This window comes from Callithrix jacchus, chromosome 4, assembly GCF_049354715.1.
Source record: "Callithrix jacchus isolate 240 chromosome 4, calJac240_pri, whole genome shotgun sequence".
NCBI lineage: Eukaryota > Metazoa > Chordata > Mammalia > Primates > Cebidae > Callithrix > Callithrix jacchus.
This window is the reverse complement of record NC_133505.1, coordinates 19732408-19751818: the sequence shown is the minus strand read 5'-3', so window position 1 is coordinate 19751818 and position 19411 is coordinate 19732408. Positions and strand designations below refer to the sequence as shown.

Here is a 19411-nt window from a genome sequence, read left to right as displayed (position 1 = left end):
AATCTATATTATTACAAATCAGACCTTGGAAAATCGACATCTATATTATATCCCTTCTTTGAATCAGTTTTTGTATCATATTTAATTTGGCATATTAAGTTGAAAACTGTACTGCTTGTTGATTTTCTGTGAAATATAAGTACTCCAATTGGGTAAGACAAATATAAAGCAAACTTTTATACGAAAGAAATAGCATTATTTTAAATTTTCATATTCTATTTAAATAACATGGTATTTTATTTTACATAAAACTAAGAAAAATTTAAGGATTTAGTGTCACACTAGATTCATACAAAGAAATAAGAAACATAGCCGGGCATGGTGGCTGACTTCTGTAATCCCAGTGATTTGGGAGGCCAAGGCAGGAGGATTGTTGAGGCCAGGAGTCTGAGACCAGCCTGGGAACCATATCACACCCTTCTTTAAAAAACTAAAAAATTAGCTGGGCTTGGTGGCATGCTTGTAGTCCCAGCTACTTGGGAGGGTGAGGCACAAGGATTTCTTGAGCCCAGGAATTCAAGGTTACAGTGAGCTATGATCACACCACTAAACTCCATCATGGGTGACAGAGTAAGACTCTGTCTCTAAAGAAATTTTTTTTTAGTTTTTAAAATAAAAATTAATTTTTTTAAATAAAAAAGAGTAGAGCCCAAAGATGTGACTGAAATGCTGTAATATCATAATCAAACTTGAATGAATGAGGAACTGTTCATGGATGAACAAAGAAAATGTTTTATTGAAATGGAATCAACTCCTGGTAGAGATGCTATTAACATTGCTAAAAAAACAACAAAGTTTTTTTTTTTGAGACAGAGTCTTACTCTGTCACCCAAGATGGAGTGTAGTGACTCAATCTTGGCTCAGCAACCTCTGTGTCCCAGGTTCAAGTGATTCTTGTCCCTCAGCCCCTGCCCCTGTCACCATCATTCCCTCACCCCCCAGTAGCTGGGATGACAGGTACGCACCACCACACCTGGCTAACTTTTATATTTTTAGTAGAGATGGGGTTTCGCCATGTTGGCCAAGCTGGTCTTGAACTCCTAGCCTCAAGTGATCCACCCACCTCTGCCTCCCAAAGTGTTGGGATTACAGGCGTGAGCCAGTGCCTAGCCAACAACAAAGGATTTAGAATATTACATAAACTGAGTTGACAAAGCAGTGGCAGGATTTGAGGATACTGACTCCAATTTTGGAAGAAGTGCTGTTGTAGGTAAAAATGCTATCAAGCAGTCTCACATATTATAGAGAAATCTTTTATGAAAGGAAGAGTCAAGCAATGGAGCAAATGTCATTGTTGTCTTATTCTGAGAAATGGTCTCAGCCATCCCAGCCTTCAGCAGCCACCACCCTGATGGGCCAGCAGCCATCAACATAGAAGTAAAACCCTCCACCAGCAAAAAGATTGTGACTCACTGATGGCTCAGATCATCAGCATTTTTTAGCAATAACATTTTATTTATTTATTTTTGAGACAGAGTCTTGCTCTGTCACCCAGGCTAGAGTGCAGTGGCGCCATGTCAACTCACTACAACTGCTGCTCCCAGGTTCAAGCAATTTTCCTGCCTCAGCCTCCCAAGTAGCTGGGACTACAGGTATGAGCCATCATGCCCAGGCTATTTTTTTTGTATTTTTAGTAGAAACGGGGTTTTACCATGTTGGCTAGGCTGGTGTCGAACTCCTGACCTCAAGTGATCCCCCACACCTCCACTTCCCAGAGTTCTGGGATTACAGGCGTGAGCCATCACACCTCGCAGCAATAAGATATATTTTTAATTAAGGTATGTACATTATTCTTCTAGAGAAAATGCTACTGCACACTAAACATACTACAGAATAAAGTAAACATAATTTGTATATGTATTTTGAAACCAAAAAACATGCGTGACTTGCTTTATTTTAATATTCAATTTATTGCCGTGGTCTGGAGCTAAACACACAGTATCTCCGAAGCAGGTCTGTAGTTTGTTTTAAAGTGCCTTTACAACTTAGTACTTCAATCAAAGAGTTATTTTTCTCTCACTGTAGCACTTTAATTTAAATCATAGAAATTGCTTCTCTATATACAAAGAAATTTAAGACCAACAAGGACGTGTGGTAGCTGTCAAAGTACTTAAGATTTCCTAGAACAGGCTTTCTGGGACTACAGGCATGTGTCACCACACCTGCCTAACTTCTGTGTTTTTAGTAGAGACAGGGTTTCACCATGTAGGCCAGGCTGATCTCGAACTCCTGACCTCAAGTGATCCTCCTGCCTCAGCCTCCCAATCACACTGGGATTACAGCCATGAGCCTTATCTTCTTCTTATGAACTGGTGCTGGCTCTTACTATCCCTAATGAGGCTAAAGGAAACATCCTCTTTGATCCAAAATCATGCAGACTAAACTCCACAACTCAAGCCACGTACCCCAACCTCCATCTTAAGATTCCTAATGCAGCACCTCTAGTAACGTGGCAATGACGGCAGCGAGTGTTATTCAGGAAGTGGAAACAGAGTGCCAAAAATTTTACCTTCATTGGCCCAACAACCTGAAAAAATAAGATTAATTACTCCTCTCTCTTCCACTATTAAGGCCATCAGCCACCCCCATCACCATGGCCCTGGGGTGGGAGCGTGACTTGAAGCTGCACCAGCATGATCAGCACAACAGAATGTCCAGTCACTGATGACTTTTGGCCCTGGCCTGCACACCCAGGCACTTTGAGAGTGGCTACCGTGGCATCTTCATTCCAGGCCTAACCAATCAACTTCTGAATAAACACCGGCCACACCAATTGTCTTTCAACTGATGACGGCTATAGGATAGGGTATACTTATACTGAGGGAAGAATAAGCAAGGAACATGACCATTTCCCAGCTCCTTTCTGTTTAACGGGTGGAGTGGTGAGATTATGGCCATGACACACATTTTTAAAAGGTCGGATTAGTGGCTCTGTGAGGATCTGTCTCATTTAAGTCCTACCTAACCTTTAAGTAAAAGAAGTTTACATACTGTGCTCCATAAGAAAAAATTTTGGAAAGGCGTCTTTCGAACTATATTAATTACAAAATCAACAGCTCCCCAGGGTGAGAAGCTGATCTATTACAACTGTTCCTTCTGTCCCCTGAACATACAGGGACAATGGTCTCATGTAGAGACATAGATATAAAGGTAAAGCTTTTAAGTTATCATTATTTCCAGGTACCTACTAACTGATAGCACATAAGCAACTAACTACTGATGCCTAATCAAAAAGCTATGTTCCTTAAACACAGACTTCCCCTGGTTCTCCAGTTCACACACAGTAATATTTCTCTACAGGTTGCATATATGCTTCTCTGTCGACCTATGGAAAACTAATTCTACAAAATAGGGATATATTTACACAGTTTCTTATGTACATAAATATATATACATATATATGTGATACATATGCAACAAAGCAAAACCCAAGTAAATATAACTGTCATCCTCAATTAATTTAATAGAATTGTTAGAAACTTGGAATTTTCCACAATTGAGCTATATTTATTGACTTTCCTATGGTTAGAGAAAAAGACCCTTATTTAGAGGCTTAATTATAGACCTACACAAAAACAAATACCCTTATAATTTACCTCTCATTCTAGTTTTCAACTTTTTAATCTAAGTTCATAATTACTGATTAAGTGCACAACTGTTGTAAATCTGGGCTTTATTCTCAACAGCTTCTGCCAGCTATTAAGAGATTTAGATAGGATTAAAGAAGATTAAAATAGAGGGTAAATGAAGGGTAAAACTCGTGTCTGCCAATCACTGAACAGATAAAGCTTGGATGTCTTCAACTTGGCTTTCTAGAACATACTGTAATTACGTCACTCCGAGGCTGGCATTAACGCTTGCAATAATTAACCTTTTAAAAGTCACTAAATTCTTTAAAAAGCAACACAGGAGAAAGATCCCAAACTAACGAAGTCAAAGGTTTACAGAAATTAAATGAGGAGTATTACAACGGGAAAGCAAAGATTCTATCTTAAAATAGAAGATCACAGTTCTCTGTGCTGACATTTACAAATTATTTCAAAGCTCTCACACAAATAAAAGTCCAGCCAGACGAAGAAGTTAAATGTCCCGCTCAGTGCCTGCTGTGGAAGCAGTCAGTGGCGAGGTCGGGGCGAAATTTCTCCCTCCAGGTCAAGCCTCGGGAATTGGAGGGCCGGGGAGGCGGGGCCCGACCGAAAGGCTGGAAAGTCACTTTTGTCTCCATCATTATTTCACTCAATGGGTTGTTCTGTTTAATAAATTAAGACCGATAACTTTTGGTTCCCTCTTTGAGAATTCCGTTATCATTAGATGTCTGTTTCTTTGAAACGATTATCTAAACACAATTCATACAGCCCTTTCCTTGTAGAATTGTGATCACTCACCACTAAAAACCAGTTTTGTTTGTTTGTTTTGAGACAAGTCTCGCACTGTCGACCAGGTTGCAGTGCAGAGGCTCGATCTCAGCTCACTGCAATCTTCGCCTCCTGGGTTCAAGCAATTCTGCCTCAGCCTCCCGAGTAGCTGTGACTACAGGCGGGCGCCACCACGCCCAGCTATTTTTTTTTGCATTTTTAGTAGAGATGGGGTTTCACCACGTTGGCGAGGTTGGTCTCCATCTCCTGACTTCGTGATCCGCCCGCCTCAGCCTCCCAAAGTGCTGGGATTACAGGCGTGAGCCCCCATGCCCGACCTAAAAACCAGTTTCACTGCTCTCGACATCGCACTCTTGACGTGTCCCTAAATTAAAACGCATTATTTGCAGAAAAGGGTCCGTTTTCGTCACACGCTTTCTAGTCCGACTTTGCAAACCAGGGCCCTTAAAAGGCTCCGGGGGCCGCGTGCTGGAAGGAGTGGGGGAGTCCGGAGCGGTGGATGGGACACAGTTGGGCGGGATTCCACTTTCACCTGATCATCCTTTGGGATGCACCAGCGAGGGCTGGAATCGGACCTAGTTCCTGTTTTTCTCCCTCGTTTTAGATTTTGCAACAGTTCCGCAACACAGTGCCGCTGCCTCCCGGAGACCCAATCCTGCCTCTGTCCTTTAAGCAGTTTCCACCGCCAGCCCACGCAGCAGGGAAGCGGAGGAGGGCGGAGGTAGGAGACCCCGGGGGAGAGGTTTGGGGCGGGGTCTCTCAGGCTGAGGGACGCCCCGCCGTCATCCTCCCACGACTGGCCGGCCCCAGCGGCCCAGGAGGCGGGAGAGTGGTCAGGAGGCCTGGGAGACACCGACAGTCTTCCCTCGGGCAGACCCTTCGCGCCTGCTCCGCCCCTCCGGGGGACCCTACTCCTTCCAGTTCTTCACTTACCCACGTCCGGGACCCGTCTCTCGGCGGAGATTGGCCCTGGTAGCACAGGGCGCCGAGGGGACATGCCCGGCCAGCCTGACAGGTCGGGCTCCGGCTGGGTCGGAGGGAGGGTGACGGCCCCGCAGCCCGCTCGGGATTACCTGCCCGCGCCGGCCCCTTACCTAGTTCACTCCCCTCCGGCGTCCTGTGTGTTTCATCTCCTAGGAAACGGAGGGGGCAGCAGGCGGGCTTAAGGGGCAGTAGGCGGGCTTACGGGGCAGTAGGCGGGCTTACGGGCCGCCCAGGGAGGGCGTGGCCTCGCGGGAAAGCCCCGCCAATCCCGCAGGCCCCGCTTTCCCAGGGGCGGGGCTTCAGGGAGCGGGGCTCCGCTAAGCTGCGAGTCTCTAGTTTAGACTTGGGGTTTAGGGGAGTTGATGACCTTTTCAATCAGTTCTTTCTCAGAAGTTGGCTTGTTTGCCCTTTGTTTTGTTTTGATATTGTTCCAATTCACTCTACAAAGTCTTGATTAATTAAATATGGTTCCCAGACCAGACAGGGCAAGAGGACGTCTGTTTGCCTCATACTTGCACTTACGCCTGGGGAAAAACTGTTCTTGTATGCAGTTCCTTATATTGGTCAATTCCTCGAGTGTTTATTGTCTCTTGGGCTGCACTTCTAAGTTTGCTTCCATTTATTCATTCAGAGCCTAGTATCAGCCACAGGTTTCGATAGTAATAATTTCAAAAAAGATGAATAAATGGGTAAATTGCAACTCATCTAGAATTTAGAGAGGAGGGCACACTTGTGTTACTGCAAAAAGTTCAGATTGGTTGGCAAAAAGGGTCTATGAAACAGAAACGAGCGACAAAGCAGTGATGCGTCCAGTTAGTAATTATTAGGTGTCAGGCTGTGGGCTTGGGACCGAGAATAGTGCCAAGATAGACAAGACAGACATGCCTGTGGCCCTCACCGCTTAAAGTGAAGTAGGCTTTCACGCATATGTTTATGGCAGCACACTTCCCAATTGCAAAGATGTGGAACCAACCTAAGTGCCCAGTGACTAAGGAGTAGATAAAGAAAATGTGGTATACACACAGCATGGGATACTACTCAGCCACACAAAAAAAGAATGAAATACTATCTTTTGCAACAACTTGGAAGAGCGGGAGGCCATTATTCTATGCGAAGTAATACAGGAGTGGAAAACCAAAAACTGTATGTTCTCACCTATAAGCAGAAGCTAAGCTATGACTGTGCAAAGGCATACAGAGTGAAATAATGGACTTGGGAGACTCAGACAGGGGAGGATGGGAGAGGGGCTAGGGATAAAAAGCTATGCGTTAGGTACAATGTGCATTACTTGGATGATGGGTGTGCTAAAATCTCAGAATTCACCACCATATATGTATTTCGTCTATGTAATAAAAAAACTCTTGTACCCCAGGAGCTATTGAAATAAAAATTTAAAAAAAAACAGGCCGGCCGTGGTGGCTCATGCCTTTAATCCCAGCACTTTGGGAGGCCGAGGCGGGTGGATCACGACGTCAAGAGATCAAGACCATCCTGGTCAACATGGTGAAACCCCGTCTCTACTAAAAATACAAAAAAATTAGCTGGGCATGGTGGCGCGTGCCTGTAGTCCCAGCTACTCAGGAGGCTGAGGCAGGAGAATTGCCTGAACCCAGGAGGCGGAGGTTGCGGTGAGCCGAGATCGCGCTATTGCACTCCAGCCCGGGTAACAAGAGCAAACTCCATCTCAAAAAAAAAAAAAAAAAAAAGAAAGAAGGAAAGAAAGAAAGAAAGAAAATCCTAATGGAGATTCCAAGAAGGAAGTTTGAAATATAGATTTGTAACTTAGGGTTTGTTGTTGTTGTTGTCGTTGTTGCTTGTTTGTTCTTTCAGATGGAATTTCACTCTTCTTGCCCAGGCTGGAGTGCAATGGTGCAATCTTGGTTCACCACAACCTCCACCTCCCGGGTTCAAGTGATTCTCCTGCCTCAGCCTCCCAAGTAGCTGGGATTACAGGCATGCACCACCACGCCTGACTAACTTTGTATTTTTAGTAGAGACGAGTTTTCTCCATGTTGGTCAGGCTGGTCTTGAACTCCCAACCTCAAGTGATCTGCCTGCCTCAGCCTCTCAAAGTGCTGGGATTACAGGCATGAGCCACTGCTCCCGGCCAACTTAGAGTTCTTTTGGAGCTAGAAATACAGATTTGTTAGGATACTGTGGATGAAATCATAGCTATAGATGAAATAAACTGTAAGAAGAAAAAAGGATGGGATTCTGGAAAACTCCATCCTCTAAAGAGTGGAGAAAGGAAGAGTAGGGGTGAGGGAGAGACAGACTAAAAAAAGAGAAGTCTGGGAAAGAGTAGGGGAGATCTCAGAAAAATGCTATTTCAGAATGAGGAAAGGTAGATTTCCCAAAAGAAAGAGAAAGGAAGGAAGGAAAGAGGGAGAAAACAGAGGACAAATGGCATTTATTCCGAATGAAGAGGTTTTCTGTTTCAAAACAAGTAGAGCATGCAGAAAACATATCTTTTTGGTCACATTTCACAATAGGAAGAATAAAAATTCTCCAAGCACTCCTAACCCCTTCTGAAAGGTACCTAATACCTGCGCAGAGCAGTGAACATACCTGAAAGGCAAAGGTGATCCAAAGGCAAATCCCATTTCAGCATTTCAACCAGCAGACGAAGCCATGGACCAGTGGCAATGGGGCTGAGCTAGACCAGGGACTAGAAAATCAGCCAGGGGAGCTCGGAAGTGGCCAAAGTGGTCCCAGGTCAGGAGCACCATCAGGATCCCAGAGGAAACAAACGTAATCATCTCTGACGAAGGCATCCTCAACTTAGGCCTCTAGGTTTTTCAAAACATATGAGCTCATGACCACAGAGGAATAAACAGCCTCAAATGAGAAACAGTAGAAAAAGCAACAATTATTCAGACTTTCCAGGATTTCCGAAATTGGGAAAATCAGCTTGAATACAAAATAGCTACGTATGAAATATATAGATATAGATATAAAAGAAGGAATAGCAAAAATGAACAGAAATCAATCAGGAATATTATAAAAAGAATTAAACTGTTAGAAACGTAACTATTGAAACTTTAAAAATGAGTTGTATGTTATATTAGAACAAGAGAAAGAATTAGGGAATTGGCACAAAATCTTCAGAAAGCACTCAGAATATAGCATATAAAAGATAAGAAGATGAGAAATACTAATGAGAAATTAAGAGATACGATGGATAAAATAAAAAAGTCTAACAGGGGTCTAAATAAATTCTAAGAAGTAGATTTGTGGTTGACAATGCATTGCTGCAGTCGTTCTTTTTCTTTTTATTTTTTTTTGAGATGGAGTGTCACTCTGTTGCCCAGTCTGGAGTATAGTGGCATGATCTCGGCTCACTGCAACCTCCGCCTCTCGGGTTTAAGCAATTCTCCTGCCTCAGCCTCCCCAGTAGCTGGGACTACTGGCTCACACCACCACACCTAGCTAATTTTTGTATTTTTTTTTGAGACGGAGTTTCGCTCTTGTTACCCAGGCTGGAGTGCAATGGCACTACCTTGGCTCACCGCAACCTCCGCCTCCTGGGTTCAGGCAATTCTCCTGCCTCAGCCTCCTGAGTAGCTGGGATTCCAGGCAGGTGCCACCGTGCCCAGCTAATTTTTTTGTATTTTTAGTAGAGACGGGGTTTCACCATGTTGACCAGGATGGTCTTGATCTCTTGACCTCGTGATCTACTTGCCTCAGCCTCCCTAATTTTTGTATTTTTAGTAGAGACAGGGTTTCACCATATTGGTCAGGCTGGTCTCGAACTCCTGACCTCAGGTGATCCTCCTGCCTTGGCCTCCCAAAGTGCTAGAATTACAGGTGTGAGCTACCGTACCTGGCCTTTTTTTTTTTTTTTACTTGAGGCAGACTCTCACTCTGTCCACCAGGGTGAAATGCAGTGGCACCATCTCGGCTCACTGCAACCTTTGCCTCTTGGGTTCAAGCAATTCTCCTGCCTCAGCTTCCTGAGGCAAGGAAAGTCCAAGGTAGTCTTGAAATGTATCATGCATACTTATCAAAGATTAAAGTTCCTATCTTACCAGGCCACCAAACACTACAAGGACTTTACAATTCTTTAATTCAGACTACCCATTCAATTTATGTGCTAATATCATCCAATATTTTAGTTTTATATCTGTAACCTGATAGATTGGTGTATTATTTTACATTCAGAGCATTTGTGCATGGATACACGTGATGATTTCTTTGCTTATCTTATCTTTTTGTATCTCGACCTTCCTCCTGGGAGGAAGGCCAAGATTTATGTCTTTCTTGGTCACTGATATTGCTATCCCTGAAACAGTGCCTGGCGTATTCCAAGTGCTCAATAAATACTTATTGAATGAATAAATGACTGTTTCCTCTGCCTGCTCTCTGGAGAATGAATTGTAGACAGGCAAGTGGGAGGCAGGCAGTAAGACAAATTGGGGGCATGTGCAGTTGCACAGTTAAGCTGTGATGATGAATTGGAGAAGTGAAGAGCAGTGGAGACAGAGGGAAGCATTGTGGTGTCCAATCACAAATCAGTTCTCAGATCGATTTCATTTAAGGTTTGAATTCTTAGGAACTTTAGAAGTGCAAGTCTTTGCTTGGAACCTCCTGTGACAGAACTCACTACACCTCCAGTCCCAGCTTGGGATGGGTCTGATTGTTTAAATTGCCCTCCTTTTATTGAATGATAATATGTCACTTTGCAGTTCCTGAATTTTCCCCATTGTGATCTGTAGTGGACTTGTTTTTGCCGGCCCAGCATCTACCTACCTGCCCTGTCAGGTATTTCCCAGTTTTTTTTTGTTTGTTTTTTTTGTTTTTGAAATGGAATCTCACTCAGTCACTCAGGCTGGAGTGCAGGGGGGCAATCTTGGCCCACTGCAGCCACCATCTCCCTGGTTCAAATGATTCTCCTGCCTAAGCCTCCCAAGTAGCTGGTAGTACAGGTGCACACCACCGTTGGCTATTTTATTTTTTTCTTTGAGACAGAGTTTCACTCTTGTTGCCCAGGCTGGAGTGCAATGGGGCAGTCTTGGCTCACTGCAACCTCCACCTCCCAGGTTCAAGTGATTCTCCTGCCTCAGCCTCCTGAGTAATTGGGATTACAGGCATGAGCCACCACACCTGGCTAATTTTGTATTTTTAGTAGAGACAGTGTTTATCCATGTTGATCAGGCTGGTCTTGCACTCCCGATCTCAAAGTGCTGAGATTACAGGTGTGAGCCACTGTGCCCAGCCTGCCCCACCCAGCTAATTTTTGAAGTTTGAGTAGAGATAGAGTCTTACCATATTGGCCATTATGATCTTGAACTCCTGACCTCAAATGACCTGCCTGCCTCTCAGCCTCCATAGTGCTGGGATTATAGGCATGAGCCACTGTGCCTGGCCCTACCCCCAGTTTTCTTTGGGCTGATACCTCTGACCCACTTGGCTGTGTGGCTCAGCTTCAGAAATGGGCATGTGAGACACTCAGAGTCTCAGGGTGGCTTTCATAGATGGTAACATGATTCTAAGCTACTGGGAAAGACAAATTCCCCTTCTGCTAGGGATACTTAGCAGTACCATGAAGGCCCAGTGGCTGGGGGCCAGCTTCACTGCACAAGGACAGCCTTTCTGAGAAGGAACAAGGAAGAATGCAGAGCTGGGAAGGACTGATGTTGTTTCCAGAAGTGAGCATTGGACCACCTGGAGAAAGCCACGCAGATATCTATTCCCAGTCTCTTCAATGACAAGGGTCAGAAAATTCCTCTTTTGGCTTAGTCCTTTGATTTTCATTTCCACTTGCAATTGGAAGTGTTTCTAACTTGTATAGGGCCATAGAGAAGACTTACTTTTTCCTCCCACATGTTAACCCTTCCAGTATTTGAAGTTATCTGTCCCGCATCTCTCCATTTACAGACTTGTGATTGGACACCAAACCAGAATTGCAGGGTGAAGTGTCATTCCTTAGCCAGTCCAGCCTCCCATCTCATGCTTCAGTTCCTCCTCCAGCCTCAATGCCAAGTGTGTGGACCTGACAGTCAGTGATGGAAGGACCAGAATATTCATGGTTCAATAAGTTTTTTTTTTTGAGATGGAGTCCCCAGGCTGGAGTGCAGTGGTGTGATCTCAGCTCACCACAACCTCTGCTGCCTGAGTTCAAGCAATTCTCCCATCTCTAAGCTCACGTTCAAATGTTACTCCTAAATTCAAAACACATTTCATACAGTTATAATTCTAAGAATAAAACTCCACAGACTCATGCAGTGCTTTACCTGGGTGAGAATTCTCATTTCCTTTGCCGTCAATTCTGTAGAGAAGCCAGTTATTAGTGTTGTTTTTTTTTTTTTGTTGTTGTTGTTTTAAATTTATGTTGGTTCAGGCTAAATACATTTGTTACATTTGTCAGAATTATTAGTTAGAAGATATCAGTATAAGACAAATCTTTTAGAAAAAGTTAAAAAAAAAAAAAAGAAAAGAATCTGAGCAGAATTACCTTCTATACCATGGATCATCACAAGGTAGCAGTGTTTTATGATACTGCAATTCTGAAAACAATTTACAATAGCCTGTCTTATTAAGAAAATCCGTGTTTTGGCAATTTATAGTTTCCTTGATTAGGAAATTATGAATTTGGATTTCATTTGACTTTTTTTTGAGATGCAGGTTTGCTCTTTTTGCCCAGGCTGGAGTGCAATGGCAAGATCTTGGCTCACTGCAACCTCTGCCTCCTCGGTTCAAGTGATTCTCCTGCCTCAGCCTCCCAAGTAGCTACAATCACAGGTGCTGGCCACCACGCCCAGCTAATTTTTGTATTTAGAGACAGAGTTTCACCATGTTGGCCAGGCTGGTCTCAAACTCCTGACCTCAGGTGATTTCCTGTCAGCCTCCCAAACTGCTAGGATTACAGGTGTGAGCTACCGCACCTGGCTTTTTTTTTTTTTGAGGTAGAGTCTCTGTCGCCCAGGCTGGAGTGCAGTGGCACCATTTCTGCTCACTGCAACCTCTGCCTCCTGGGTTCAAGCAAATCTTCTGTCTTAGCCTCCCGAAAAGCTGGGATTTCCTAATCAGGGAAACCATAAATTATCAAAATACTGATTTTCTTAATAAGACAGGCTATTGTAAATAAGACAGGCAATTGGGATTACAGGGGCCTGCCACCACACATGGCTAATTTTTTGTATTTTTAGTTGTGAGAAGGTTTCACCATGTTGGCCAGGGTGGTCTCAAACTCCCAACCTCAAGTGATCCACCTGCCTGGGCCTCTCAAAGTGCTGGGATTACAGGCATCAGTGACCTCACCCTACTAGAGAAAATATTAAAGCACATCAGGTAATTTTTTCTTTACTGATCCATTTTATTATTTCACTTGGTAAGTAATACCCAACAACATAATATTAGAAGACATAATAAAAATTGCGTATCTCACCACGGCTAACATTTTAGTGTATGCCACTTAAAAGTTTTAAATAAACTTGTTAATTTTAAAATAGTTTTAGATTTACAGAAAAATTGCAAAGACAGTACAGAGAATTGCCCTATATCCTGCAGGCAGTTTCCCCATTGTCAAGCATCTTACATTCCTGTGCTGCATTTGTCACAATGAATGAATGAATATTGACACATTACCATTAACTAAAGTCCATATACATTATTGAGATTTCCTTAGTATTTGCCTTATGTCTAATTTCTGTTCCAGTATCTCATCCAGAATATTATATTATGTTTAGTTGTCTGTATGGAGGTTCCTAAAAATATAAAAATTAAAACAGATTGGGCATGGTGGCTCACACCTGTAATCCCAGCTACCTGGGAGGCTGAGGCAGGAGAATCACTTGAATTCAGGAGATGGAGGTTGCAGTGAGCCGAGATCGTGCCACTGCACTCCAGCCTGAGTGACAGAGCAAGACTCGGTCTCAAAAAAAAAGGAAAGAAATCAGGACGTTGAAGTGATACCTGCACTCCTATGCTCACTGCATCATTATTCACAATAGCCAAGATACAGAAATAAGGTAAATGTGCACCAATGGATAAATGAGTAAGGAAAGTGTGGAATATGCATAAATGGAATGGGCGGTAAAAAGAAGGAAATGCTGCTGTGTGCCACATAGGGATGAACCTGGAGAACATTATGCTAACTGAAATAAGCCAGTCACAGAAGGACAAATGCTGCATGATTCCACTTAGATGAGGTAACTACAAAATGGGGTGGCTGAGGGTGGCTCACATGTTATCCCAGCACTTTGAGAGGCCGAAGGAAGAGGATCACGTGGGCCCAGGAGTTCAAGACCAGCCTAGGCAATATAGTGAGATACCGACCGCCCATTTCTACAAACAATAAAAAAATTAGCCTGGTGTGGTTGTGCATGCCTATGGTCCCAGCTACGCAGGAGGCTGAGGCCAGAGGATCACCTGAGCCCAGGAGGTTAAGGCTGCAGTGAGCCTTCATTGTGCCTCTGCACTCCAGCCTAGGTGTCAGAGTGAGACCTTGTCTCTAAGAAGAAAAATAGTTGAACTCATAGAAGCAGAGAGTAGAATGGTGGTTGTCAGGGATTTCGGGGGAGGGTAAGTGGGCAATTGTTATTCAGTGGGTATAAAGTCTAAAAAAAAATACGCAGAGCTTTTCCAAACAGCCCACTCTAAACAAAAGAAACTGCTTCCTATCACCCTGTCAATAGCTTTTCAACTAAAACAAGAATATGTGTAAATGTGTTGGGTTTTACCTGTGTTCACAGCTTGTTGCTTTTTACAAGAACAAGAATGTCGATGCCATTCAATGATGCAACAGCATCGGAGCTAAGTGGCATCGCAGTACTGGGACCCTCTGCACCTCCCCCATGGAGGTCCCAGAGGTGTAGGCAGAAGTTAGGGAGGGCCTATATCTAGCGGATCAAAAGACAGCAAACCCAAAACACTGCATGGGAACTTCAAGCACAAACATCCTCATGGATGACCATGACGGTCTTTGAGGGCCAGGGGGCAGGGCTGGGAACCTGAGACCTGGGTTGTCTGTCAGCAAGAAGCTTCCTCACCGTGTTGTGCTTAAACAGCCTGCCTAGTTCACTTCGTTCCTTTCACCGATATGTCTTGAAGTTGTCCTGCTTAGGAGGAAGTAATAAATTATATCACCTCAAGTATGTTTGCTTCTGTCAAACTGACTTTGCAGAACTGATCTTTATCAAAATGTTTCTAGGTCCAGCAACCTTGTTTATGTGTTTTATTCACTGACTTGGAAGATTTTATGGTAATACGATATATTATCAAGTTCCTGCCCAAAATAAAGTTCAAGAACTCTGAAACAACATTTTAAAAATAGTAGAGGGTCATAATAAAGACAAGTGACCAGTGAAATTGTAATTTTTATTTCAATTTTTAAAAGTACATCAGAATGCATATTTGTTCATTTCAGTCACAGTGGGACATCTGGGAAAGGTTGTGTTAAAAAAAACTCAAGAAATCTGTGCTTTTTTTTTTCAGCACAGAAAGTAAATATAAGCTTCACATTTTAAAAATGCTACACAGCCTTTGATTGGTCCATGTAGATTTTAAACAGTTCCATACTGAGATTTGGGGGTTTTTATTATGATATCTATTTTTATTTAAATATCAAGATTTATAGTTTTTTTAATAGAGGAGAATTTGCTCTGTTAAGATTACCAGTTATATATATTGAAAATTAGACTCACAGCCAGGTGTGGTGGCTCATGCCTGTAATCCCTGTACTTTGGAAGGCCAAGGTGGGTGGATCCCCTGAGGTCAGGAGTTCAAGACCAGCCTGACTGACATGGAGAAACCTCATCTCTAAAAAAACCAAAAAATAAAAAATAAAATAAAAATAAAAACAAATTCAACTCTGTTCAATCCACTATGTGTCTTAACAACCACTTCTGCTCACTTTTGGTTTACTTGAGAACGGTCACACATGGCCTAAATCTTGGGTGAATGAGGAAAAGGAAAGAATTTTATCCTGAGGATAAATGACCACCCTTTCAAAGGAAAAACACAACTGCAGAGACTAACTGGCAAAAGAGAGGGAAGCTGATTCATGTCGCCCAACTCATGTCAAGCTTCTTGATATCTTCTCAAAAGTCATTGTCTCTTTTTATAATTTTTAAAGCTTTTTTCTCTGTTATTTAGATGGGATAATTTCTAAGAAGCGGTTTGCAAGTGCATGGATACTTCCTTCTACCATCTCCAGTCTGCTGTTAAGCCTGTCCCATGGTGTTTTTATTTTAAATACTTCAATTTTCAGTTCTAGACTTTTAAACTTGGGTCATTTAAATAGTTTCCATATTCTGCTGAAATTCTCTGTATGTTTATTTATGATGACAATATTTTCCTTAGTCTTTGAATATTTATAATAGCTGTTTTAAAGTTCTTGTCAGCTATTTCCAACATCTGAGCCATCTCACATTTTTTTCTATCGATGCTTCTCCTCATAACCTCATTATACTAGTCTTAATTACTTAAATGGCTACTATTTTGTTTGAATATTATACATTATGGATAATGTGTTGAAGAGCTTTTGGATTTTCTTTTTCTTTGCTTTTTTTTTTTAAGATGGGGTTTCACCATGTTGGTCAGGCTGGTCTTGAACTCCCGACCTCAGGTGATTCGCCCACCTTGGCCTCCAAAGTGCTTGGATTACAGGCGTGAGCCACCGTGCCTGGCCAGATTTTATTTTTCTTAACTGAATGTTGCTTTCTGTTTTAAGTAATCAGTTGCTTTTTGACTAATCACCTTAAATTTGTGGATGCTTAGTGTTACACTTTCTATGGATACATTTCTTTTAGCTTTGCCACTAGTTTTAGGGCGAATTTCTTAGATGTAGAACACACTGTTTACTCCTAGGGTATGGCCTTGGTGATATGCAAACTCCAAATTCCATCTCCCTTGCAGTGAGCAGCCAATGAGATTGTTGCTCTGTTTTTGACACTTTCCAGCTGTTGCTTTACTTGACATCTTTGGAGTCTCATCTCATTAAGCCCTTTTCAGGGGTCAGCCAAGAATTTAAAGTGAGTTTAAATGCAGATTTGGGGGCTTCTTCTTTGTGGCTCCCTCTTTTCCAAGGTTCCTTCCCTCGATTTCCAGGCCCTTTGGTAGCCCCTGACTCCATCCTCTGATGAGTCAAAAACACTGTGCTTTTCTGCTCAGTCCTAGCCACTTCATGTCTTGTACACTGGGGAGTGCCCTCAGGGAGCAGCTGTATAAACACGAATCTTATTCAGTGTGGGTGTTTTTCTTATTTCAAGTGTCAAATGACCTCCACTTTTCTTTCTTTTTTCTTTTTTTGAGATGCAGTCTTGCTCTGTTGCCTAGGCTGGAGCACAGTACTGTGATACAGTGACATGAAGTTCAGTGACCTCCCAGGTTCATGCAATTCTCCTTCCTCAGCCTCCCGAGTAGCTGGGATTACAGGTGCCTGCTACTATACCCAGCTATTTTTTTGTATTTTTAGTAGAGACGGGGTTTTGCCATGTTGGCCAAGCTGGTCTCAAACTCCTGACCTCAGGTGATCCGCCTCCCTCAGCCTCCCAAAGTGTTGGGATTACAGGTGTGAGGGACCACACCTGGCCTCTCCTCTTCTTTCTACCTAACTTTGGTGATTTTTTTTCCAGGGCCTTCAAATAGTTAAATTTTATATTTGTCTGGAGTTGTATAATTTTTTTTTTTTTTTTTTGAGACAGAGTTTCGCTCTTGTTACTCAGGGTGGAGTGCAATGGCGCGATCTCCGCTCACCGCAACCTCCGCCTCCTGAGTTCAGGCAATTCTGCCTCAACCTCCCGAGTAGCTGGGATTACAGGCACGCGCCACCCTGCCCAGCTAATTTTTTGTATTTTTACTAGAGGTGGGGTTTCACCATGTTGACCAGGATGGTCTCGATCTGTTGACCTCGTGATCCACCCTTCTTGGCCTCCCAAAGTGCTGGGATTACAGGCGTGAGCCACCACGCCCGGCCTAGAGTTGTGTAATATTACCTGAAGAAGAGTTAGTCCAATAAAGCCACTCCACCATTTCTAGAACCAGAAAATCAAGAATTTACTGGTAAGTACTGATACCCCAAATATTTCCAAACAAGATTGCATTTTATGACCCCAAATATATCTATTTGTGTATTTATGACTTGACGTGTGGATATGTAACAGCAAAATAGGTATTGTGATCTTTACTGTAACTTCAAGATTTTCAGCGGCTTCATATTCAACTTGGGATTCCCCCCATGCCTTTATCTTTGTGTTTTTCATTCATTGTTTCATTCTCAGATAATCAGTTTTTCAGTAGTTCAATCTTCCGAGTGATTTCTCCCAATTCTCCTTCCAAGGCGGAGTGTTTAATTGTGTGTGTGTTTTAAGACTGCCAGCATGTTTGTTGTCAGACTGGCAGAATATCCTTTGGTAACGACTATCATCAGGACTAGGCTGACCTGGCAGCTGCCTGCTTCTTTAAGACTGTGCATTTCACATTTGAGCTTTTCAATTTCTGGGAAGGTAAACATTCTCAAAGAAGATATAATTACCTGGCCTTCTTAGAACTGCCAATTGATAGTATTTCTTAAGCCTATAATTAATTAAGAATTTCAGAACTTATTTGTATTTAAAATGTGCAATAAAATAGTTAAAAAGCACAACAGGAAAAACTTAAAAGACTTGCATATGCCCTCTTTTCTAAAAAATAAAAGAAGTGTTCTGCTGAAAGTATCTTTCTTTCTCCTTTTTTTCTAAATAGAGATGGGGTGTCACCATGTTAGCCAGGCTGGTCTCGAACTCCTGACCTCAGGTGATCCACCCATATCGGCTTCCCAAAGTGCTGGGATTACAGGCATGAACCACCACGCTCTATTTTTTTTTTTTTTTTGAGACGGAGTTTCACTCTTGTCCAGGCTGGAGTGCAGTGGCACCATCTTGGCTCACCACAACCTCTGCCTCCCAGGTTCAAGCGATTCTTCTGCCTCAGCCTCCTGAGTAGCTGGGATTACAGGCATATGCCACCAGGCCCGGCTAATTTGGTATTTTTAATAGAGACAGGGTTTCTCCATGTTGGTCAGGCTAGTCTCGAACTCCCAACCTCAGGCCGGTGGCCGCCCCAGCCTCCCAAAGTGCTGGGATTACAGGCGTGAACCACTGTTCCCAGTCTGCTGAAAGTTCCTTTCAAAGAAGATCTTTAGTTCTAATCAGAGAATGTAAGTGGGCCAATGTTTCCAGCTGCGTGATATTCATGAGCAATTGCTAGGTGATGAAGCTTTTGTATTTGAGCAGCATTTGATAATCTACCAATGTCAAGTTTTAATATGTGTTAATGAGTGTCGACTTTGCATCTCCAAGTCTGTGCCTCTGTCCCAAACTCTAAATTTATGTATCCAACTGCCTACTCAACACTTCACTTAGAAATCTTACAGTTTGAACTTGTCTGTTCAAACTGAGCTCCCAATCTTTTTTTCTTCTTCCTTCATTTCCCCAAGCTGCTTCCTCCTCAGCCTTCCCCATCTTAGTTAATAGCAACTTCTGTGTTGGGGTAGGAGCTCCCCCAGGTGCTGCAAGCCACCCAAACCATAAGTGTAGACTCAGGTCACCTGCTCTAGGAAGCAGGAAGGAGCCCCACCCTCCTGGTCAGGGCTGCAGCCTCCCAAGCTGCAGCTGTGGAACTGAGCCTCCCTATGCTCTTGGTGCAGGGCCAGGAGCAGCCAGGATCTGCCTTCCCAGTACAGCCACAGCTGCCTTCCTAGGCATAGGACCCTCCTAGGTGCAGGACCCAGGCGTCTGTCCAGACTGCACCCTTGGGAAACCCAGGTAACACTCCCCCCGCCCCCAACCCCATGCTTCACCACCCTCCCAACTCCCCCAAACCCACTCTTCCCCAGCCTCCCTCCCACACCCCCATCCTGAACCTACCTCCCACCTCCACCCTCAAACTCCCTCCCACTCCCCAGCCCCCCACCCTCAACCTCCTTCCTACCCCCACTCCCCACCCTCCACCCTTAACCTCCCTCTCACCCCAACCCTTTACCCTAAACCTCCCCCAACCCTTGCCCTCAACGTCCCTCCCACCCCCTTAACCCTGGCCCCCCTGCCCCCAACCCCCTACCCTCAACCTCC

The 19411-nt window shown here is 43.5% G+C and overlaps 2 protein-coding genes across 39 annotated transcripts in view; one reads left to right on the top strand and one right to left on the bottom strand.

The window, feature by feature from the left end:
- The window catches only part of MAK (male germ cell associated kinase), a 63851-nt gene extending 58340 nt beyond the window's left edge, over positions 1 to 5511 (bottom strand). For 9 of the 16 annotated variants that reach the window (XM_035294941.3, XM_035294944.3, XM_078368378.1 and 6 more), the window contains exon 1: positions 5310 to 5511. The gene's annotated coding sequence lies outside the window, so the exon portion shown is untranslated. The remainder of the gene's footprint in view (positions 1 to 5309) is intronic. The other 7 variants (XM_035294942.3, XM_035294946.3, XM_078368386.1 and 4 more) reach the window with 1 other exon arrangement.
- The window catches only part of LOC144582037 (C-terminal-binding protein 1-like), a 73383-nt gene that overhangs the window by 41680 nt on the left and 12292 nt on the right, over positions 1 to 19411 (top strand). For 12 of the 23 annotated variants that reach the window (XM_078368406.1, XM_078368405.1, XM_078368402.1 and 9 more), the window contains 2 exons: positions 4981 to 5097; positions 18988 to 19105. In XM_078368406.1, coding sequence (XP_078224532.1) covers positions 4981 to 5097; positions 18988 to 19105 — 235 coding nt within the window. Of the gene's footprint in view, positions 1 to 2571; positions 4275 to 4980; positions 5098 to 7190; positions 9700 to 18987; positions 19106 to 19411 lie in introns of those variants that run through there. The other 11 variants (XM_078368411.1, XM_078368395.1, XM_078368394.1 and 8 more) reach the window with 4 other exon arrangements.